Source organism: Microtus oregoni, unplaced genomic scaffold (assembly GCF_018167655.1).
Source record: "Microtus oregoni isolate MIOR12 unplaced genomic scaffold, Mior012 000033F_ref0000390, whole genome shotgun sequence".
NCBI classification, from domain to species: domain Eukaryota; kingdom Metazoa; phylum Chordata; class Mammalia; order Rodentia; family Cricetidae; genus Microtus; species Microtus oregoni.
The window spans coordinates 17,551,868-17,570,568 of NW_024543092.1; the positions used below are offsets into that span (position 1 = coordinate 17,551,868).

Sequence of the window (18,701 nt, forward strand, 5' to 3'; positions counted from 1 at the left end):
TAACTGTGGGTGGACTTTTTTTTGTCAACTTGACACAGGCTAGGGCCATTTGAGAAGAATTCTTAATAAGAAAATGCCTCCATCAGATTAGCCTGTAGACAAGTCTTTGGGGCATTCTTTTGACTGATAACTGATATAGGAGGACCCAGTCCACTGTAGTTTGTACTTACACTGGGAAGGTGGTCCTGAATATTTAAGAAAACAGGCTAGCACGAAAGAGATATCTTGATGGAGGGAGCCATTGTAGGATCAGCAAGAAACCTGGCACCAGGGAAATTCTCAGGAATCCACAAGTATGACCCCCAGCTAACACCCTAAGTAATAGAGAGGGTGCCTAAACTGGTCTTCCCCTGCAATCAGATTGATGACTACCTTCGTTGTTATCATAGACCCTTCATCCAGAAACTAATGGAAGCAGATGCAGAGATCCACAACTAAGCACTGGGCTAAGCTCCCAAAGTCCAGATGAAGAGAGGGAAGAACAATAATATGAGCAAAGGGATCAAGACCATAGTGGGGAAACCCACAGAAATAGCTTACCTGAGCAAATGGGAGCTCACTGACTATAGACTGACAGTGAGGGGAACCAGCCTAGGACCAAACTAGGCCCTCTGAATGTGGCTGACAGTTATATGCCTGGGACAGTCTGTTGGGCCACTGGCAGTGGGGCCAGGATTTATCCCTACTGCTTAAACTGACATTTTGGAGCCCATTCTCTTTGGAGAGATAACTAGCTCAACCTTGAGGGTCTTGGTCCTGCATCAAACAATGTGTTAGACTTTGTTTGGGTGGGGAGGGGAAGGGTGGAAGGAGCATGAGAAGGGGAAGGAATGGGAACTGGAATTGGTATATGAAATTTCAATTAAATAATAATTTAAAAAGGAAAAAAAAGAAAGAAGACAGGCTAAGCAAGTCATGGGGAACAAGCCAGTAAGAAACACTCCTTTACAGCCTCAGCTTCAATTTCTGCCTCCAGGTTCCTGCCCAGTTTGGGTTGTTGCCCTGGCTTCTCTCAGTGATAGACTATACTTGGAATGTGTAAATCAATAAACCCTTTCCTCCCCAAGTTACACTTGGTCATGGTCTTTGTCTTAGTAGGGTTTCTATTGCTATAAAGAGACATCATGACCACATCAACTCTTATAAATGAAAACACTTAATTCAGGCTAGCTTACCGTTCAGAGGTTTAGTCCGTTATCACCATGTGGGTGACATGCAGGCAGACCTGGTACTGAGAAGGAGCTGAGAGTCTTTACATCTTGATCCACAGGCAGCAGAAGGAAAACAAACACTGGACATGGCCTGAGCATATATGAGATCCCAAAGCTTGGTTCCACAAAGACATACTTCTTCCAACGAGGCCACACCTACTCTAACAAAGCCACATCTCCTAATAATACCACTCCCAATGGGGGCCATTTTCTTTCAAACTACTACAGAACAATCTTCATCACAGCAATAGAAAGAAAACTAGAACTCCACTTGACCCAGCCCTGGGGAAATACATCCCTACAGTACAGAGTTTCTCCTGCCCCTTTAAGGCTAGGCTGTACTTTGTGCACTGGTGTGGTTTGATGGAGACATGTAGACATATCCCATATCATCAGCATTTATTGACTATAAACAATTTAGCAACTCTGGTCACAATTAGCTACTTAAAAAATATGTATTAACTCTTGCCTTGTAGGGCTAGCCTGAGATTTAATGCGATAATCCATGTAAAGAACCTTGGGTAGTGTTTGGAACATAGGGATTACTCAATAAATTCAATTTTAAAGTAGGAAAACTACACGCAAAGTAGACTCCTGTAGCTTCCATTCTGCAAAGACTGTCATTATAGGGGTTCATTTTGCAAAGCATTTGGAGTCGTCAGCACCATTCATATGCACTTGTTAAATCTTTGCTTACTTGGCAACTGGGTATGTTCGTGCACAAGTGTGCACATGGGTACAAGTGGTGTGCATTTGTGTTTGTGGCAGGAAGCATACAGAACAAAGCAGAATCTACACGAATAGGATGATGGGGCTTAGGGAGATTTCTGATGAAGAGATAAAATCTAAATCTGAAAAACAATCAACCTAGTCCATTGGTTTTTTTTTTTGTTTTTGTTTTTTTTATTAAAAAATGATTTACAGGCCCCCAGCCTCAGCGTGTCTCAGTCCGTTGCCGCATCCCTTCTGTCCCAGTCGTGCGTGCTTCTTGTCCCACGGAAGTCCAGCTTACACCATGCCGGTCAAAGGAGGTAGCAAGTGGATCAAATACCTGCTCTTCGGATTTAACTTCATCTTCTGGCTGGCCGGAATTGCGGTGCTTGCCATTGGACTATGGCTCCGATTCGACTCTCAAACCAAAAGCATCTTTGAGCAAGAATCTAATCATTCCAGTTTCTACACAGGAGTGTACATCCTGACTGGAGCTGGGGCCCTCATGATGCTGGTGGGTTTCCTGGGCTGCTGTGGAGCTCTGCAGGAATCCCAGTGCATGCTGGGATTGTTCTTCGGATTCCTCCTGGTGATATTCGCCATTGAGATCGCTGCAGCCGTCTGGGGCTATACCCACAAAGATGAGGTGATTAAGGAAGTTCAGGAATTTTACAAGGACACTTACCAAAAGCTGAAGAGCAAGGATGAGCCCCAGCGGGAGACACTCAAAGCCATCCACATGGCGTTGAACTGCTGTGGCCTAGCGGGAGGCGTGGAACAGTTTATCTCGGACATCTGCCCCAAAAAGCAACTTCTTGAGAGCTTCCAGGTTAAGTCCTGCCCAGAAGCCATCAAGGATGTCTTCAACAGCAAGTTCCACATCATTGGAGCAGTGGGCATCGGCATCGCCGTGGTGATGATCTTCGGCATGATTTTCAGCATGATCCTGTGCTGCGCCATCCGCAGGAGCCGAGAAATGGTCTAGAGTCTGCCCCAACCCGAGCAGGAGCATCGGCCCCAGGACCAGCGGGCTGTTTGGATTTTGTTTGCCACTAATATTAGTATTCATTATGCATTTCTAAACAAAAGTTATTCTGTGTTTGTCTTTTTAATGCTTTATTCATTATTGACATTTGTAGTTGAGGGATCTGGGGGTTCAGTTTGCTTCGACTTTTTTTTTTTTTTTGGTTATTTTTGCTTGTTATGTTAAGCAAAAATCCTGCAATGAAAGGTACTATATTTGCCAGATTCTAGACAGAAGATATTGTACATGAAGAGAATTTTTTTGCCTTCAAATAGATAAAAGTATCTATCAGATTTAATCAGGTTGTAAGTTATATTGAAGACAATTTGATACATAATAAAAGATTATAACAATGTCTAAAAAAAAATGATTTACAGAAAGAGCACAGCCTCCAGGGCTGAGGGGAGGAAAGTCAGTCCCGACTGAGATGGCCTAGGACAACTGAGTTGGGGGGGGAATTGGTTTTACCTGGGAAGGAGGAGGAATCCACGGGTGGAGAAGGCACCAAGAGTCATTTGGAAGTGGAAGACTAAAGGACAAAGTGTGCCCCTTGTCTTCTCAATAGAGACAAAAGAAACTCCCCCTAAATTTTCTCATAGACATAGAAGTCAGGAAGTAATGAGTGTCCTGATCAGAGAGCTCTGGGGCCTTTGTCAGCTCTTCAGGAGGCCTGAAGCTCAGAGGGAAAGGAGGCAGTGAGGCTCTGCATGCAGGGGACAAGGTTGGACCTCCACAGGCACACAAAGAGCCTCTCTGTGCCTCTGAGCCTGGCCCCTTTCTTCTGACGCCTAGCAGGCACCTGGCAAAACCTGACTTCCCTAGACGCCCTGAGGCTCCTCTTCATCTGGAAGACCCTGTCCTGTCTTTCGTCTGCCCAGGAATTCCCAGGGCTTCTTCCCCACACTGTGTAAATGGGTCTGAGAGAGCAAAGAGTGGCAGATCTTCACAGCTACATCCTCTACCTGAAGCAGAATGTTAGAGCCTTAGACATTCATCCCTAAATAATCTTTACTGGATCCTTTGGCTATTCTAGAAACTGGAAGTTTTGTTAAAATTTGACCATAGGCAAATGCATTTACCTCATCTACAGAACGAGGTATAAAGAACTTTATCCTACCAGGTACAGTCTTGGACTCTTTGGGGAGAGACTATTGATCTCCCATTTAATTTAAAAGTCTTCTCCATATGGGCCCCCATGCCTATGGATAGTGTTGAGCACTGGGTAGTGGAAGCCCTTCCTGCTTCTCGCAATGTGTCTTAGGTACCTTTCTGTTGCCATGGTAAAGCAGCACAGCCTAGATGGGTTATAGAATAGTTTATTGGCTTACAGTTCCAGAGGCTTAGCTATAGTTGGAGGTGAGAGCCATTTGTTGGTTCCCAGCCATACAACTAGCTTAGACCCAAAATAATCACACAGAAACTGTATTATTTAAATCACTGCTTGGCCCATTACCTGTAGCTTCTTAATGGCTAACTCTTGCATATTAATTTAACCCATTTCTATTAATCTGTGTATGGCCACGTGGCTGGTGTCTGTTTCTGATGGCTCCATCACTTCTCTCTGACTCCGCCCTTCTTTCTCCCGGCATTCGGTTTAGTTTTCCCTGCCTAGCTCTGTTTCCCTATAGCTTTCTATAGGCCCAAAGCAGTTCCTTGATAATTAACCAATAAAAGCAACATATAGACAGAAGGACCTCCCACACCAGTTAGCATCCAAGATGGCAGAGCAAAGGTACGGCGGCAGGAGCAGAAGCTGAGGGCTTATGTCTTGAACTGCAAATACAAAGCAGAGAGCACACTGGGAATGGTGTATGACTTTGAAACCACAGAGCCCTCCCCAGTGACATAATTCCTCCAACAAGCCCACACCTCCTAAACCTACCCAAAAGCCAAGGGGGGAACCAAGTGTTAAAACATCCGAGCCACCGGGGCATATTTTCATTGAAACTACCACATGGTATTCATGCTCCCTCCCTCAGTAGCAAAAGGGCGTGGCTGCAGGCTGCCTCTCTCTGCTGATCTGAACCTCTCAAGTGACTTCAACATTCCAAATCTACCACGAAGCCAACCCTTTCCCTCTGTCTCTTCCTCCTTGCCAGAATGATTAATGAAAATTTTTATCTTCATAGTTCTAACTAATGACTCCTCACTTCTTCCTGTAATGTTCTCCAAAGGATACCACTATTCATTAGGGCCTATCAGGTAGGCATAATCAGCCATTTCTCTTCTATTTGAATCGTCTTCATTCCTGCAATATTTGTGGGTGCGGCGGCTGTTGGACGCCTCTGAGATTTGCAGAGCTTTGCAGCTGTGGAAAAAGTCTCTACTAAAGCTTCTCTGGCTTCGTTTAACTCAGATGTCTGGACCTCGTGTGGTTAGCAGAAAATTTCAATAGGGCAGTAATTACTTGTTTTATTATTGTAATATACGGGAAGAAAAATCCTGGCTTCCAAGTTGGGAAGTCCTGCTGGGAGTCAGTAAAGCTCCCACCTCTGACCTCTCAGAGGCAGGGACAGGAGGCTTGTGGCTCCCAGGCCAGAGCTGGGGAGCACTGAGGTCCCCCAGACCAAGCTGGGAGAGATGGGTGCAGGGCTGAGGTCACTGCTGGCCTCTGTATCCTGGCTCCTGCCTGGCGGCTGGGTCTGGCAGGCCAGTGGCTGGGAAGGAGGCCCAGCTTTGTCCTTTGTTTCTCTGGCCCCAACAAACACATCTTCTGTGATGTCTGAGTGCTCCCTCACTCCGGAGATCTGTGTCATCCTGGGGACATTTGGAGCTTGTTCTGTGCCCTCGAGGCACGGACCCCCTGGTCTTGGTGAGAGACTGCAACCTATGTCTCAACTGACAGGGTCACCTGCATCCAGGCTGCTCTTCAGAGGCTCCTGCCTTGGCTCAACCCCGCTGTCATAGTCTGCTTTTTCCAGGGCCTTTGAGCCCCGTGGAGAGGACTGGTCCTTGTCAGACTGTTGCCAATCAAGCATCGATGCTCCAGGCGTTGTCCCCGTCACAGCAAAGCTTAGCCCGAACCCCAGGTGACGGGGGCAGAGTAGGAAAGGGAATTTTGAAATTTCCTTTTTTTCTAGTTTCTGAAATCTTCTGCAAAGAATATAATATCAGATGCTGGGCACTCGGAGGCCTTTTAGGATGGATGTGAAGTGGTGATGTGGTCAGGATGATTGGGACGAAGTCGATGTCCAGGCCCATCAGTGAGCACTTGGTGACTGCCAAGGGAAAGGCAGCACAAAGGCCCACAGGACATCATGACGAGGCGTGTTCTCTGACTGGAGGGATCAAGGGGACAAGAGGGACAGCCCCAACCTGAAGAATAAACAAGGTAGCTGGGTGAGGTGGTGACAGAGAACACTTGGCGCTCATCCAGCTGCCACGGTCACTTTACCAAGACAAATTAGAGTTGTTGGGTTTTTTTTTCCCACAGAAATGTCTAACTTGGGGTTCTAAATTTCCAGAAAACTCTGGGAAACTGGGACCTGATTCTTCAAGCCAGGATAGCCAGTGTGTGGTCACACCCAGTCTCTCCCCCAGCTTCTCTTAGCCCTGTCTTGGAGAGGCCTGAGAGGTTCCCTGTGTGCTCAGAGCTATATGCTGTGAGATGGACCCTAGGAACCTGCTGGGACTTCTGGAAGGGGGCTGTGTTTATTTAAATGAGAATGTCCCTCATAGGCTCAGGGCTTTGAACACTAAGTTCAGTGGAGTTCTTTCTATCAGTCTGGGTGTATGAATGGATATGTGGGGTGATTTGAGGAACCCCCAAAAGTCGCCAACTCTACCCACTTATCCTCTGGAAGTTTTTCACTAGTTGATGTGGGTAGTCATGATTTGGAGTATGGCCCTCTGGGGTGGGGGTCCCAACTTTACAACACAAGCATGTCTTGGGAGGCACAGGTAGCTCAACACTCCATTTACACATCATTTATCACAGATTAGCTGCTGGATATTGATGTGGGAGTGTCATATATCAATCTGTTGATTTCATTGGTTAAGCAATAAAGAAACTGCTTTGGCCCTGACAGGTTAAAACATAGGTGGGAGGAGTAAACAGAACAGAATGCTGGGAGAAAGAAGCTGAGTCAGTGAGTCGCCATGATTCTCCCACTCCAGGCAGACGCAGGTTAAGATCATTCCTGGTAAGCCAGCTCATGGGCTACACAGATTATTAGAAATGGGTTAGTCCAGGTGCGAGAGTTAGCCGAGAAAAGGCTAGATATAATGGGCCAAGCGGTGTTTAAAAGAATACAGTTTCCGTGTAATTATTTCGGGGCATAAACTAGAGCTAGCCATGTGGGCAGCCGGGTGCCGGGGGATGCAGCCTGCTGCTCTTACTACTACAGGATATGGATGAAATACCTGCAGTGGGCCAAGGAGCAGGTAGTTTTGCTAAGAGAAGAAAGGAGACATTGTTCACGGTCTGGGAGAAAGAAGCTTGACAGCCCTGTGCTATGTCAAGGAGACCCCAAACCACAGGGCTCTGCTGTAGGGAAATTATGGAGTGTCTGTAGTGTGGAGTATGGAAGAGGAGCAGGGGCGAGTCCTGGGAGGATGGAGGAGGAGCAGGGGAGAGTCCTGGGAGGATGGAGGAGGAGCAGGGGGAGTCCTGGGAGGATGGAGAAGGAGCAGGAGAGAGTCCTTGGAGGATGGAGGAGGAGAGAGTCCTGGGAGGATGGAGGAGGAGCAAGGGAGAGTTCTGGGAGGATGGAGGAGGAGCAGAGAAAGGATCCGGGACAGAATGTTCACACAAGACTCATCTCACGCAGACCCACAAGGGAAACTGGCAACAGATAAAAAATAACACCGAGAAGTGCTGCCTCCCTCAGATAACTTCTAAAGACCATGTAGGGACCACTGACATCCTTCTCTGTTCTTCATGGTCCTGCAAAGCCAGCCAATGCCTAAAACTAATTATATGATTTTTATATAAATTGTTAACTGATTCAATAAACAGGCACCTGAGCAATGGAGACTAACATCCAGTGCACATAAATTTTACGTTTACTCATGCAAACCAATACCAAACAATAAAGCCAGCTTTGCCCTGTGTCACACTTCCTGTAAGTCACTCTCTGAATATAGTGCACAGAAACAAACAGCCTGGGATTTTCTTCCTTGTGTTGATTTGGATGAGATGTCTCCTATAGGCTCAGATGTTTGAATGCTGGTCCTCAGTTGGTGGCACTGTATTTGTAGATTTAGGAGGTGTGACTTTGCTGGAGGAAATACTTGGTTGAGGAAGAATGTCACTGGGGCAGACTTTGAGGCTTCAGAGCCTCACGCCATTCCCAGTTCTCCCCCCCCCCCACACACACACTGCTTCGTGCTTGTAGTTCAAGATGTGAGCGCTCAGCTTCCTAATCCTTACTCTGTAGTGGAAGCCTGCTTGTTTGCTCCACACCCTTCCACCATGCCTGCTGCTTGTTGCCCTGGGTCCTTATCAAGACATATTCTTGTCCCTCTGAACCATAAGCCCAAATAAACTCTTACATACGTTGCTAAAGTAATAGTGTTTTATCACAGCAATAGAAAGTAGCTAATAATGTTCTTGAGTTCTCAGTAGTCCTCATTGTTCGCTATGTTCAGCAAGTCCGGTTTTATCCCATGCTTTTTCAGACCCAGGCCAGCTGGCCTTAGTGGGTTCCCGATAGAACATCCCCATTGTCTCAGTGTGTGGGTGCACCCCTCGCGGTCCTGAGGGAGCCTAGGCAGTTTGGATGCTCACCTTACTAGACCTGGATGGAGGTGGGTGGTCCTTGGACTTCCCACAGGTCAGGGAACCCTGATTGCTCTTCGAGCTGATGAGGGAGGGTGACTTGATCGGGGGAGGGGGAGGGAAATGGGAGGCGGTGACAGGGAGGAGACAGAAATCTTTAATAAATAAATTAATAAAAAAGAAATAAAAAAAGAAAGTAGCTAATATAGTTCTCAGGGAAGCATCTGTCTTCCTAGGGCTCCTCCTAGAAACTGCCACAGTTCTCTATCCTGACAAAGGCTTGACCATCCCTAATTCCATGGCAACTCAAGTACCTCTGAAATGACCTTGACAGATTTGTCGCTGGATCATTGTAAGCTGTCCAAGTGCTGCAGGAAGGAAATCTCTTCTGAGAGCTTGTGTAGGGTGGGGTAGGCCACGCGATCATTTCTTCATCCCTCACCTGGGACCACCTGCGATCTAAACACCGCAGAAATCACAACACATGAGACTGTGTTGTTCCCAAGCACCCTGGCTTCAAGGGAAACTCCAGACCACACCCTGTCATGACTGTGAGAGACTCACAAGGATTCTGAGATGCCAATGACCATACGGTCAATATTTGTGAAGTGATGTCTGCTCTCCAGGAAACCAGGTTACTTTGTCCAGAGCCAGAGTGACTGAACCCCAATCTGATCCTGAAGTCTGAGCTCCAGCCACAACTCCACATCATCTTTGTTGACCTTTGACAGTTTAGGGTTCTCCTGCCTCAACTTTAGCCTCAGGCTAACTTATAACTCTCTATAGATTCAGATAGAGCGCTGCTTTTCCCTATTACCAAATGCCTCTCTGGACCTGATGCTCTGTATCCTGCCTGGACCAGAAGTCTTAGCATTTTAATAGGAAAAAACAATTCAAATTGGATGCTGAATGAATTCCCCGTAAATGACTTAACCATAGAGTGCTGACATTTCCTTTTACTTACCCTAATGATGTCAAGTTTTTTAAATGTACTTGGCAGCATAAATACATCTTTCATATGGGATTCTTTTTTATGAGCCCTTTAAACATGAGCTCTTTTAAAACTCCGTTGCGGTTATTAGGTTTCGCCTTGAAATGTGGTTGGACCATTGGTTTGTCCTTGGAGGGCCCAGGTTTGACCAAGGAGGTTAAAAGAATATTGAAGTAGGAACTTTGCTAAAGGCTTGTGGGTGAGTTACAGGGCTAGGATGGTAGTGTGTGGTATTCTGAGATACAAAGCACACTCTAGTCTCAGACAGCTTAAGAACCTGAAATAGTAGTTCTTTCCTCTTCATGGCTCACTTTGTTTAGCATCTGAAATGTTAGTGGCAGCTTGAGGCTATGTCTCTGCAATCAGCTCTCATGCCATTGAGATCGCCTCTCTTAAAGTCAATTTTCTAGTCCAAGCATCTCCAGTCTGGCCAGCCTATGACCTAGGATCACGACTAAAGGGAACTCCTCATCCTTGGGGGAAACAAGACACTTCTGCGAATGCTAAAATCCCCATAAGCATTAGCCACACAAGCCTTTTCCTGCCCCTTCTACCCAAAGGAAAAACCCATAATAGTCTCATCTTGAAGGTCAATTTTCAAGTCATGAAATTTGAATGTTATCTACAAAAGTACATAATGTTTTCCAGTTAGATTTGGTTAAAATTGGTAGGATAATCTTAAGATTACTACTTCTTGATTTTTCCTTTTACAACTGCATTTCAAACATAGACTTCCACTTTGGGATGGATCAAAGAATATGATGCAAGAATGATCTCTCCACCATAAACAGTTATAAGACCAGAAAAATGTTGGCCGACAGAAGCTTGTTTTCAGTGCCATCTGAGTCCTCAGGCCTGAGATGGCCATGCAGGGGCTGAGCCCTGTGGTTACTTTGTTTGTTGCTTAGGGACAAGTTCTTGGCATTAGTTTCAGGGGGAAGAACTGAAAGCAAAGAATGGGGCAGTGCTAATGGCCTAAGAAGGCAAACATTGGTGATCAGGGCTGAGGATGCCATGGAAGAGGAGAAGGGAGGCAGAAGGCGGGAGCAGAGAAAGAGCACACATGCCTATATGGTACTTTTCCATGGGCTGTTGGCCAAGGACTGGCTGGATGCACATTGCTCCAAATGGGTGATGAAGACAGAGATCCTGCCCTTTCCAGGCGTAAGGGTGACATTTCTGCTAGAGCTGGACCGTTCTCAAGGCAGAGAGTTCCAGCTGCTCAGAATGGGAAGCTTTGTTAGCACTCCTGGAACTCAGAGACAGTGAAATGGCTCGGTCAGTAAGGCGCTTGTCAAGCCTGCGGACCTGAATCTGATTCCTCGAACCCACATAAAAATGCAAGGTGTGGTGGAGTGCGCTTGTAATCCCAGAGCTGTGGAAGTGGAGAGCGGAGGATCACTGAGGCTCACCAGCCAGCCAGGTGTGCCTAATTGGTGAGCTCCGGGACAATGGGAAACACTGTGTCCAAAGAAGTGGACAGCATCCCTGAGGACACACTTGAGGTTGTCTTCCGGCCTCCATATGCTTGCACACACACTTGCCTTGCACGTAAAGAAGAAAAAAATATGTCCCACATATTTATCTGAGTCGTCAGAGAGGAGCCTCCCAAAGGGTAAGAACTACTCCTGTAGTTATGGACTCGGCAAGCAACATCACCCACGACATCAGTGTATTAACAAAAGCTTTTAGGTGGATGATGAAGGATGAAGTTTTGACCCATAGTCAAAACCAATAGTAAATAGAAACAGACTATGAGATGAACCAAACATTATACCTGGCCTTAATGGACTTTAAAATAGTTGTTAAAATATGCTTTAGGAGATCAAAAACACTGATGACAACTTATGCTGGAGAGGTTGTGGGGAAAAGGGAACACTCCTGCTTTGCTGGTGGGAATGCAAGCTGGTACATTTGGATGTCAATACGGTGATTTCTCAGAAAATTAGGAAACAACCTTTCTCAAGACTTAGTAATACTACTTTTGGGTATATATCCAAGGGATGCTCAATCATACCACAAGGACATGTGCTCAACTATGTTTATAGTAGCATTGTTTATCATAGCCAGAACCTGGAAACAACCTAATTACCCTTCAACTGAAGAATGAATAAGGAAAATGTGGCACATTTACACAATGGAGTACTACACAGCAGAAAAAAATAACAACATCTTGAATTTTGCAGGCAAATGGATGGAGTTAGAAAACATCATTTTGAATGAGGTAACCCAGACCCAGAAAGACAATTATCACATTACTCACTCATAAGTGGCTTTTTAAACATAAAGCAAAGAAAACCAGCCTACAAATCACAATCCCAGAGAACCTAGACAACAATGAGGACCCTAAGAGAGACATATATAGATCTAATCTACATGGGTAGTAGAAAAAGACAAGATCTCCTGAGTAAATTGGGAGCAAGGGGACCATGGGAGAGGGTTGAAAGGGAGGGGAGAGGCAGGGAGGGGAGCAGAGAAAAGTGTAGAGCTCAATAAAAATCAGTTAAAAAAAGATTGAAAAATATGCTTGAGGATGTAAAAGATAACATGGCTTTAATGAGCTGTCGTTCTCATGGAAAATCTACATAAAAGAGCCAAACAGAAATTTGAGACAAGGTAAATACAAAACCTACAATGGAGAAACTAATTTGAGCCATCAGAGACAAAAGATAAAATGGTAGGTGAATTTAATGAGAGAGTTAAAAAAGTTGCTCAATGTGAAGGACAGAGGGGTGATCAAATCAAATGCCCAGACTCTGAGGGAACCTATGGTTTACCAGTATTCTGACCACAAGCATTTGTGGTCCAGGAAAAGAAGAAAGTAGAAATAGAAGAAGAAAAGGACCTAAAGAAAAAAAATCAAAATTATCCCAAATTTAGATTTTAAAGATCAACCTAAGATTTTAAAGATCAACTAAGAAGTGAGGCAAATCATTCACTATAAATAAAATCATACCATTTAGTTCAGAAAAGCAAAAGCAATAAACACATTATAGAAGTGGAAAATCAACGTTATTCATTATATTCAGAGAAATGAGTCTAATGATGGCTGACTTCTCTGATAGAACCAAAGAGACTGATAGATGATAGATAGATAGATAGATAGATAGATAGATAGATGATAGATAGATGATGGATGGATAGATAGATAGATAGATAGATAGATAGATAGATAGATAGATGAGAAAGAATGAGTAAGCTGAAAGAAAGGGGTGTTAAGATATACCAAGCAAGGAATTAGGGGCTGGAGCTATAACACAGTTGGTAGAACACTTGCCTAGTGTGGAAAAGGTCATGTGTTTGGTCCCCAACACTGAATAAACCATTGTGGTAGAGATATGAGAATCAGAAGGTCTAAGTCATCCTCAACTACATAGTAAGTTCAGGGCAAGCCTGGGATACATGTTACCCTGTTTCAAAAAACAATACCACCAAGCTAATAGTAAGCATATAAAAACAAGTGTATCTATATTAATATCAGAGAAGGCAGACTTTAAAACAAAGAGTATTAATAATGATACAGATAGAATATTTCACAAAAGTGAAAGAATCAATTCAAAATTCATGCAGATATTCATGAGATATTTGTATATATGCATAGATCTTTCTCAGCTCTTTATTTTGCATTTAGTATATACTGTTTTGGTGCAGGACAATTGTCTATATTCTGTCAATTATGTATTAAATAAATGCTGACTGGCCAGTAGCCAGGCAGGAAGGATGGGCTGGACAATCAGACAAGGAGTAGAGGTGGCTCAATGAGAACAGGAGAATTCTGGAAAGAGGGAAGCTCCCTCTCTGTAGACACAGAAGAAGTAAGATGTGACTTGCCCCACTGAAAAAGGTACCAAGTCATGTGGCTAACACAGATAAGAATAATGGGCTAATATAAGTAATAAGAGTTAATAAGAAGCCTGAGCTAATGGGCCAATCAACTTACAACTAATGTAGACCTCTGTGTGATTTCTTTGGGACTTAATTTTTGCGGGAACTGGGCAGGACAGGAAACCCCAACAACACTGTTTATTATTCTGACTTTTGTTTTTTGCTTTTGGGAGGGGGGATTTTCGAGATAGGATTTCTCTGTAGTTTTTGGTGCCTGTCCTAGAACTAGCTCTTTAGACCAGGCTGGCCTCAAACTCATGGAGATCCGCCTGCCTCTGCCTTCCGAGTTCTGGGATTAAAGACATGCACCACCATCACCTGACTATTATTCTGACTTAAGATAATGCTTTCCAAAGCATTATCTCAGAACACCACAGAGCACCATGATTCATATCTACTATAACATACCCTGCTGGATCATGTTTTATAGCAACTGTCCTCCTACAGAAATTATTATTATGTCTACCAATGATTTGCTGTGATTTTACTTTCACTTGGAAAAATGATTCTTATATTTATTTTTCAAAACCAATAACTAATCATAGCTTTATTCTGTCCTACTTATGTTTACTTTGTAAATTTTAAACAAAGACATGAAAATCACATATATGTGTGTTTATATGTGTAAATATCATACATATATACATATGAGAGGGGATATTTTAATACAACTCTATTGTGCAATATTCAAACTATTATAAATATGTATTCTCTTGCCTCTGTTACCTCAACACAGGACCTTCAAAGTATTTTGCTGTGCTCAGAACCATAGAGAACAGCAGTTCACCTATCCTAAGTTCTCCAACATCTAAGGTTATGGACGACCTAGTACTGGAGTCAGACACGCTCCATGAGATTTGCAGGCAGACCAGAGCCACGGCTTTTGTATCTGCTGCTCCCCTGGAAGCTCAGTTGATGGTGTGTTTGAGTTCTGGTTTCATCAGTATAACAGGGTCTAGAAATTAGCTCATGATTCAGCAGAGAAGACACGGGGACACCTTTGCCTGAGCTTGTCAAAGCAAGGCTGGAAAGGTCGAGAATCAGATCTCCTGGTTGGGGCTCCTTTTTCATCATATGTCATTTATTTTTATTACATTTACTTGGTGTGGAGGATATGAGTGTGTGTGTGTGTACACGTGTATATATGGACATGTGTATTTGCCCGCTAAAATGAGTGTAGAGGTCAAAGGTTGATGTCAGGTGTCCTTAATCTCTTCTTCCCTTTATTTTTTGAGGCATGTGATGATATTTTGTTTGTGCTTTAACAAATAAAGCTTGCCTGAAGATCAGAGTGTGAAGCTAGCTACTAGTTAGCCATAGAGACCAGGCAGTGATAGTACCCACCTCTAATCCCACCTTGGGAGGCAGAGGCAGATGACTCTCTATGCGTTCAAGGCCACCCTGGGCTATACAAAACTGATCCAGTCTAAAAGAGAAACAAAGCCAGGCAGTGGTGGCTCATACCTTTAATTCCAGTACTTGGAAGTCAAACACCCTTAATTACAGCACTAAAGAAGTGGAGACAGGAAGGGATATGGCTGGGTGGAGAGAGGAATATAAGGCGAGAGAAGACAGGAGCTCAGGGCATTCAGTCTGAGGATTTGTGGAGACAGGATCTTGCCCATGTTGGTCTGAGGATTCAGGAGAGGTCAAAGATCTCTCTAGTAGCTGGCTCCTTTGCTTCTCTGATCTTTCAGAATTTACCCCAATATCTGACTACTGGTTTTTATTATTAAGACCACAACAGAAGCAGAATCTCTCATTGAACCTGGAGCTCCGTGACTCCCCTCAGTCTCTGGCCGGTGAGTCCCTAAGGTACCCCATCTCTGCTGCAGTACTGGGGTTACCAGAGTACAGTATGTTGCCATACCCAGATTTTTAGTGGGTGCTAGGGATCCCATTTCAGGTCCCCGTGCTTGCATAGCAAACCCTTAACCCTCCTAACAATCCTCTTGCCCAGAGCAAATTTTGAGAGTTCCTAGTAACTAACTAGTTAACAGCTCTTCTTGTGGACAGTCCCCACAATGCACTAAGATACATTCTTGTAAATAAAATACATTTTTCTTTGTGAAATAGCTAGAGAGGGCTCTAGTCCCAGAAATCTAATCCTGACTGACACACATATAATCCCCTCTCCATGTGTGGTAGCTGTTCTTGGTTGTCAGCTTAATGACATCTGGAATTAACTAAAATTCAAATGGCTGGCACAACTTTGAGGGATTTTTTTTATAATTATATCATCTGAAGTGGGAAGACCCACTTCTAATCTGAACTTTGAAGTTGGAAGATTGTTGTAAGAGGCTGCTTGTTCGTTTCCCAGCCGCCCGGCAACTCAGACCTGAAATCACACAGAAACTATATTATTTAAATCACTGCTTAGCCCATTACCTCTAGCTTCTTATTGGCTAGCTTTTACATTTTAATTTAACCTGTTTCTAGTAATCTGTCTATCACCATGAGGCTATGGCTTACTGGGTAAAGTTCCAGCATCTGTGTCCAGTAGAGCTACATGGCTTCTCTTAACTCTGCCTTCTTCTTCCCAGCATTCAGTTTAGTTTTCCCTGCCTAGCTCTGTTCTGCCCTGCTCTGATATAGGCTCAAAGCAGTTTCTTTATTCACCAATGGTATTCACAGCATACAGATGGGAATCCCAAGCTTCATCTTGTATCTGGACCATACCACCTGCTGGCAGCCTATATTAAAAACACAGAAAAAGAAAGCTTGCTCTTTGCCTGATTGTGTTCATCCTTACCAGCAAGTCCATTTCTTCTCTGTCATTAGAGCCTGTTTCTTTGGGATTGGAGCATATACTGAAGACCAGCTGAGACATCCATTCTTGGACTGAGCAACTACTAGATTCTTGGACCTTCTATTCATAGGCAGCCATTGTTGGATTAGCTGGGTCACAGCCTGTAAATCATTCTAATAAATCTCCTTCATATATATTCATTCTATAATCTCTGTTCCTCTAGAAAACCCTGACTAATGCAGCTGTACTCAGTTCAAGTTCTAAACAGAGTGTTTGCAGTAGTTAGGGTGCACCTGGAATATCTACCTCCATGCTTTCTTCTTTGTGTGAATTTCTATAGCCCTTTAAGATGCAGCTCTCTCCCTGGTCAATGCTTGCTTGACGCCTTTTCAGTACTACTCCTAACACCCTCTGTAGGTTGCCACCATGTTTCCACAGTGCCACTTTCATTTCATATCATATCACGTTACTGACTACCTTTGATGAGCTCTGTTATTTTTTTTTAATATTTATTTATTTACTTATTATGTATACAATATTCTGTCTGTATGTATTCCTGCAGCCCAGAAGAGGGCACCAGACCTCATTACAGATGGTTGTGAGCCACCATGTGGTTGCTGGGAATTGAACTCAGGACCTTTGGAAGAGCAGGCAGTGCTCTTAACCTCTGAGCCATCTCTCCAGCCCCCGAGCTCTGTTATTTTTCCTTCACACACCCACAAAGTCCTTGAGATTAAAGCATTGGGCTTTGAGATTTGCACATGTGCACCTAAGAGAAGATGAAATACTCTGAATATATTGGGAAACATTTGTATTTGATAGATGGATGAGTAAGTAACATGCTTGGAAAGATACTGTGTGTGTGTGTGTGTGTGTGTGTGTGTGTGTGTGTGTGCTGTCTAACTCTCTTAAATAATGATCACTTTTACTGAAATACTATGGTAGAAGAAGATTGTTAGTGGAGAGGTAGAAAATATGGCTCTTATGTTGGATGAGTTGGAGTGTGCACAGTGGTAAGGCCATAGGTTAGTTCTTATATTTAGACATCAGCCTTTGTAATTTCAGAAGCAAGTATTCTGAACCTTTACTCAAGCTAAGTCAGGCATTAGGCTACAGACATGACCTAAGATACTTCCCTTCAATCCTTGATGTGGGATGTCCTTCTGTATGCTGTAAATATGTTTTATTGTTAGGGGTTAATAAAGAAGCTATGGTAGCCTATGGCAGGGCAGAATATATGTATGTGAGAAAAAGGGCGGAGTCAGGGAGATGTCAGCAGCTGCTGGAGAAGCAAGATGTGAGGTACCAAGCCTTGAGCCTCATGGTAAAATACAGAATAATAGAAATGGGTAGATTTAAGATATAAGAGCTAGTCAATAATAATCCTGAGCTAATGGGCCAAGCAGTTTCTAATTACTATTAAGCCTCTTAGTGGTTGTTTGGGAACTGGCGGGCAGGAGAGAAACTTGTAGCTATGGATCCTATAACACGACTCCAAGGCATCTGTCTTTACAATGAAGAGAACAGGGGTTCATAGAAACTAAGTAGCCCTCTAATGTTACACAGCTGGTGAGGGACTACAGCAGGCACTTAGGTTCACCAAATATCTGTGCAGATACGGTTTCCAGTCTTTTATATGTATGTATGGGCGCATGCATGTATGCATGTATTTTGACAAGCATTCACTATGTAGTTCTTTCTGGCCTCACACTCTCAGTCCTTCCTCCTCAGCCTCCTGAGTGCTGGGATTATAGACCTGTTACTACACCTGGCTCCCAACCTCCTTTATGATAAGGTTAGGGCCATCCTACCTGAAGGGCTCTATGAAGTGACGTGTGTCACCGCTGGGTGGAGGCAATGAAAGGCATGCTTTTCACCTTTTTCTTTCTTACTGTGGGAAGACACATGTTGCAGAGAGAGTAGACTATGTAATGAAGGGAGGGGGTTCTCCCAGCTTGCATTGCATGAGTGAAAGGCAAACTTTGACCGTGTTAAGCCCCTAGACTGCCAGCAGTTGACTGTTACTCTGACTTATCCTGGGGAATGCAATGACTGGGCTGGTCTTCTAATCAACAGCCGTTCGACTCCTCAGGTGACTCTTCTCCACTCACTGTTGCCTAAGCTTGTCTTGGAAAGATGAGATGCATGCAGCCACAGAGATGGAAGGCCATTCAAAATGAGGATGAAGGACCCGGCTGAGCAACCTCCAGAGTGAGGCTATGGAAGAGCTTGGCTGCTAGGATGGCTACGGAGGCAGCTTTTGTGCAGATTAGGACTGAGGCTCCAGGAACCAGGCAGAGTGTACAAAAGCTGGGGTCTGATGAAGTCAGCTATCACTCTCCTTATCAAGCCCAATTTCCTAGTTCCCTCCCTGGCTCTTTGGCCACAGACAAATGATAAACAGCAGCTGG

The 18,701-nt window shown here is 44.2% G+C and overlaps 1 protein-coding gene across 1 annotated transcript; it reads left to right on the top strand.

Annotated features, from left to right (window-relative positions):
* The first annotated feature begins 2,150 nt into the window (after nucleotides 1-2,150).
* On the top strand, nucleotides 2,151-3,303 carry LOC121466508 (CD9 antigen-like). The gene has a single exon (XM_041680244.1). The coding sequence runs from the start codon at nucleotides 2,227-2,229 to the stop codon at nucleotides 2,905-2,907; it is 681 nt and encodes a 226-aa protein (XP_041536178.1). The 5' UTR covers nucleotides 2,151-2,226; the 3' UTR covers nucleotides 2,908-3,303.
* Nucleotides 3,304-18,701: the final 15,398 nt, after the last annotated feature.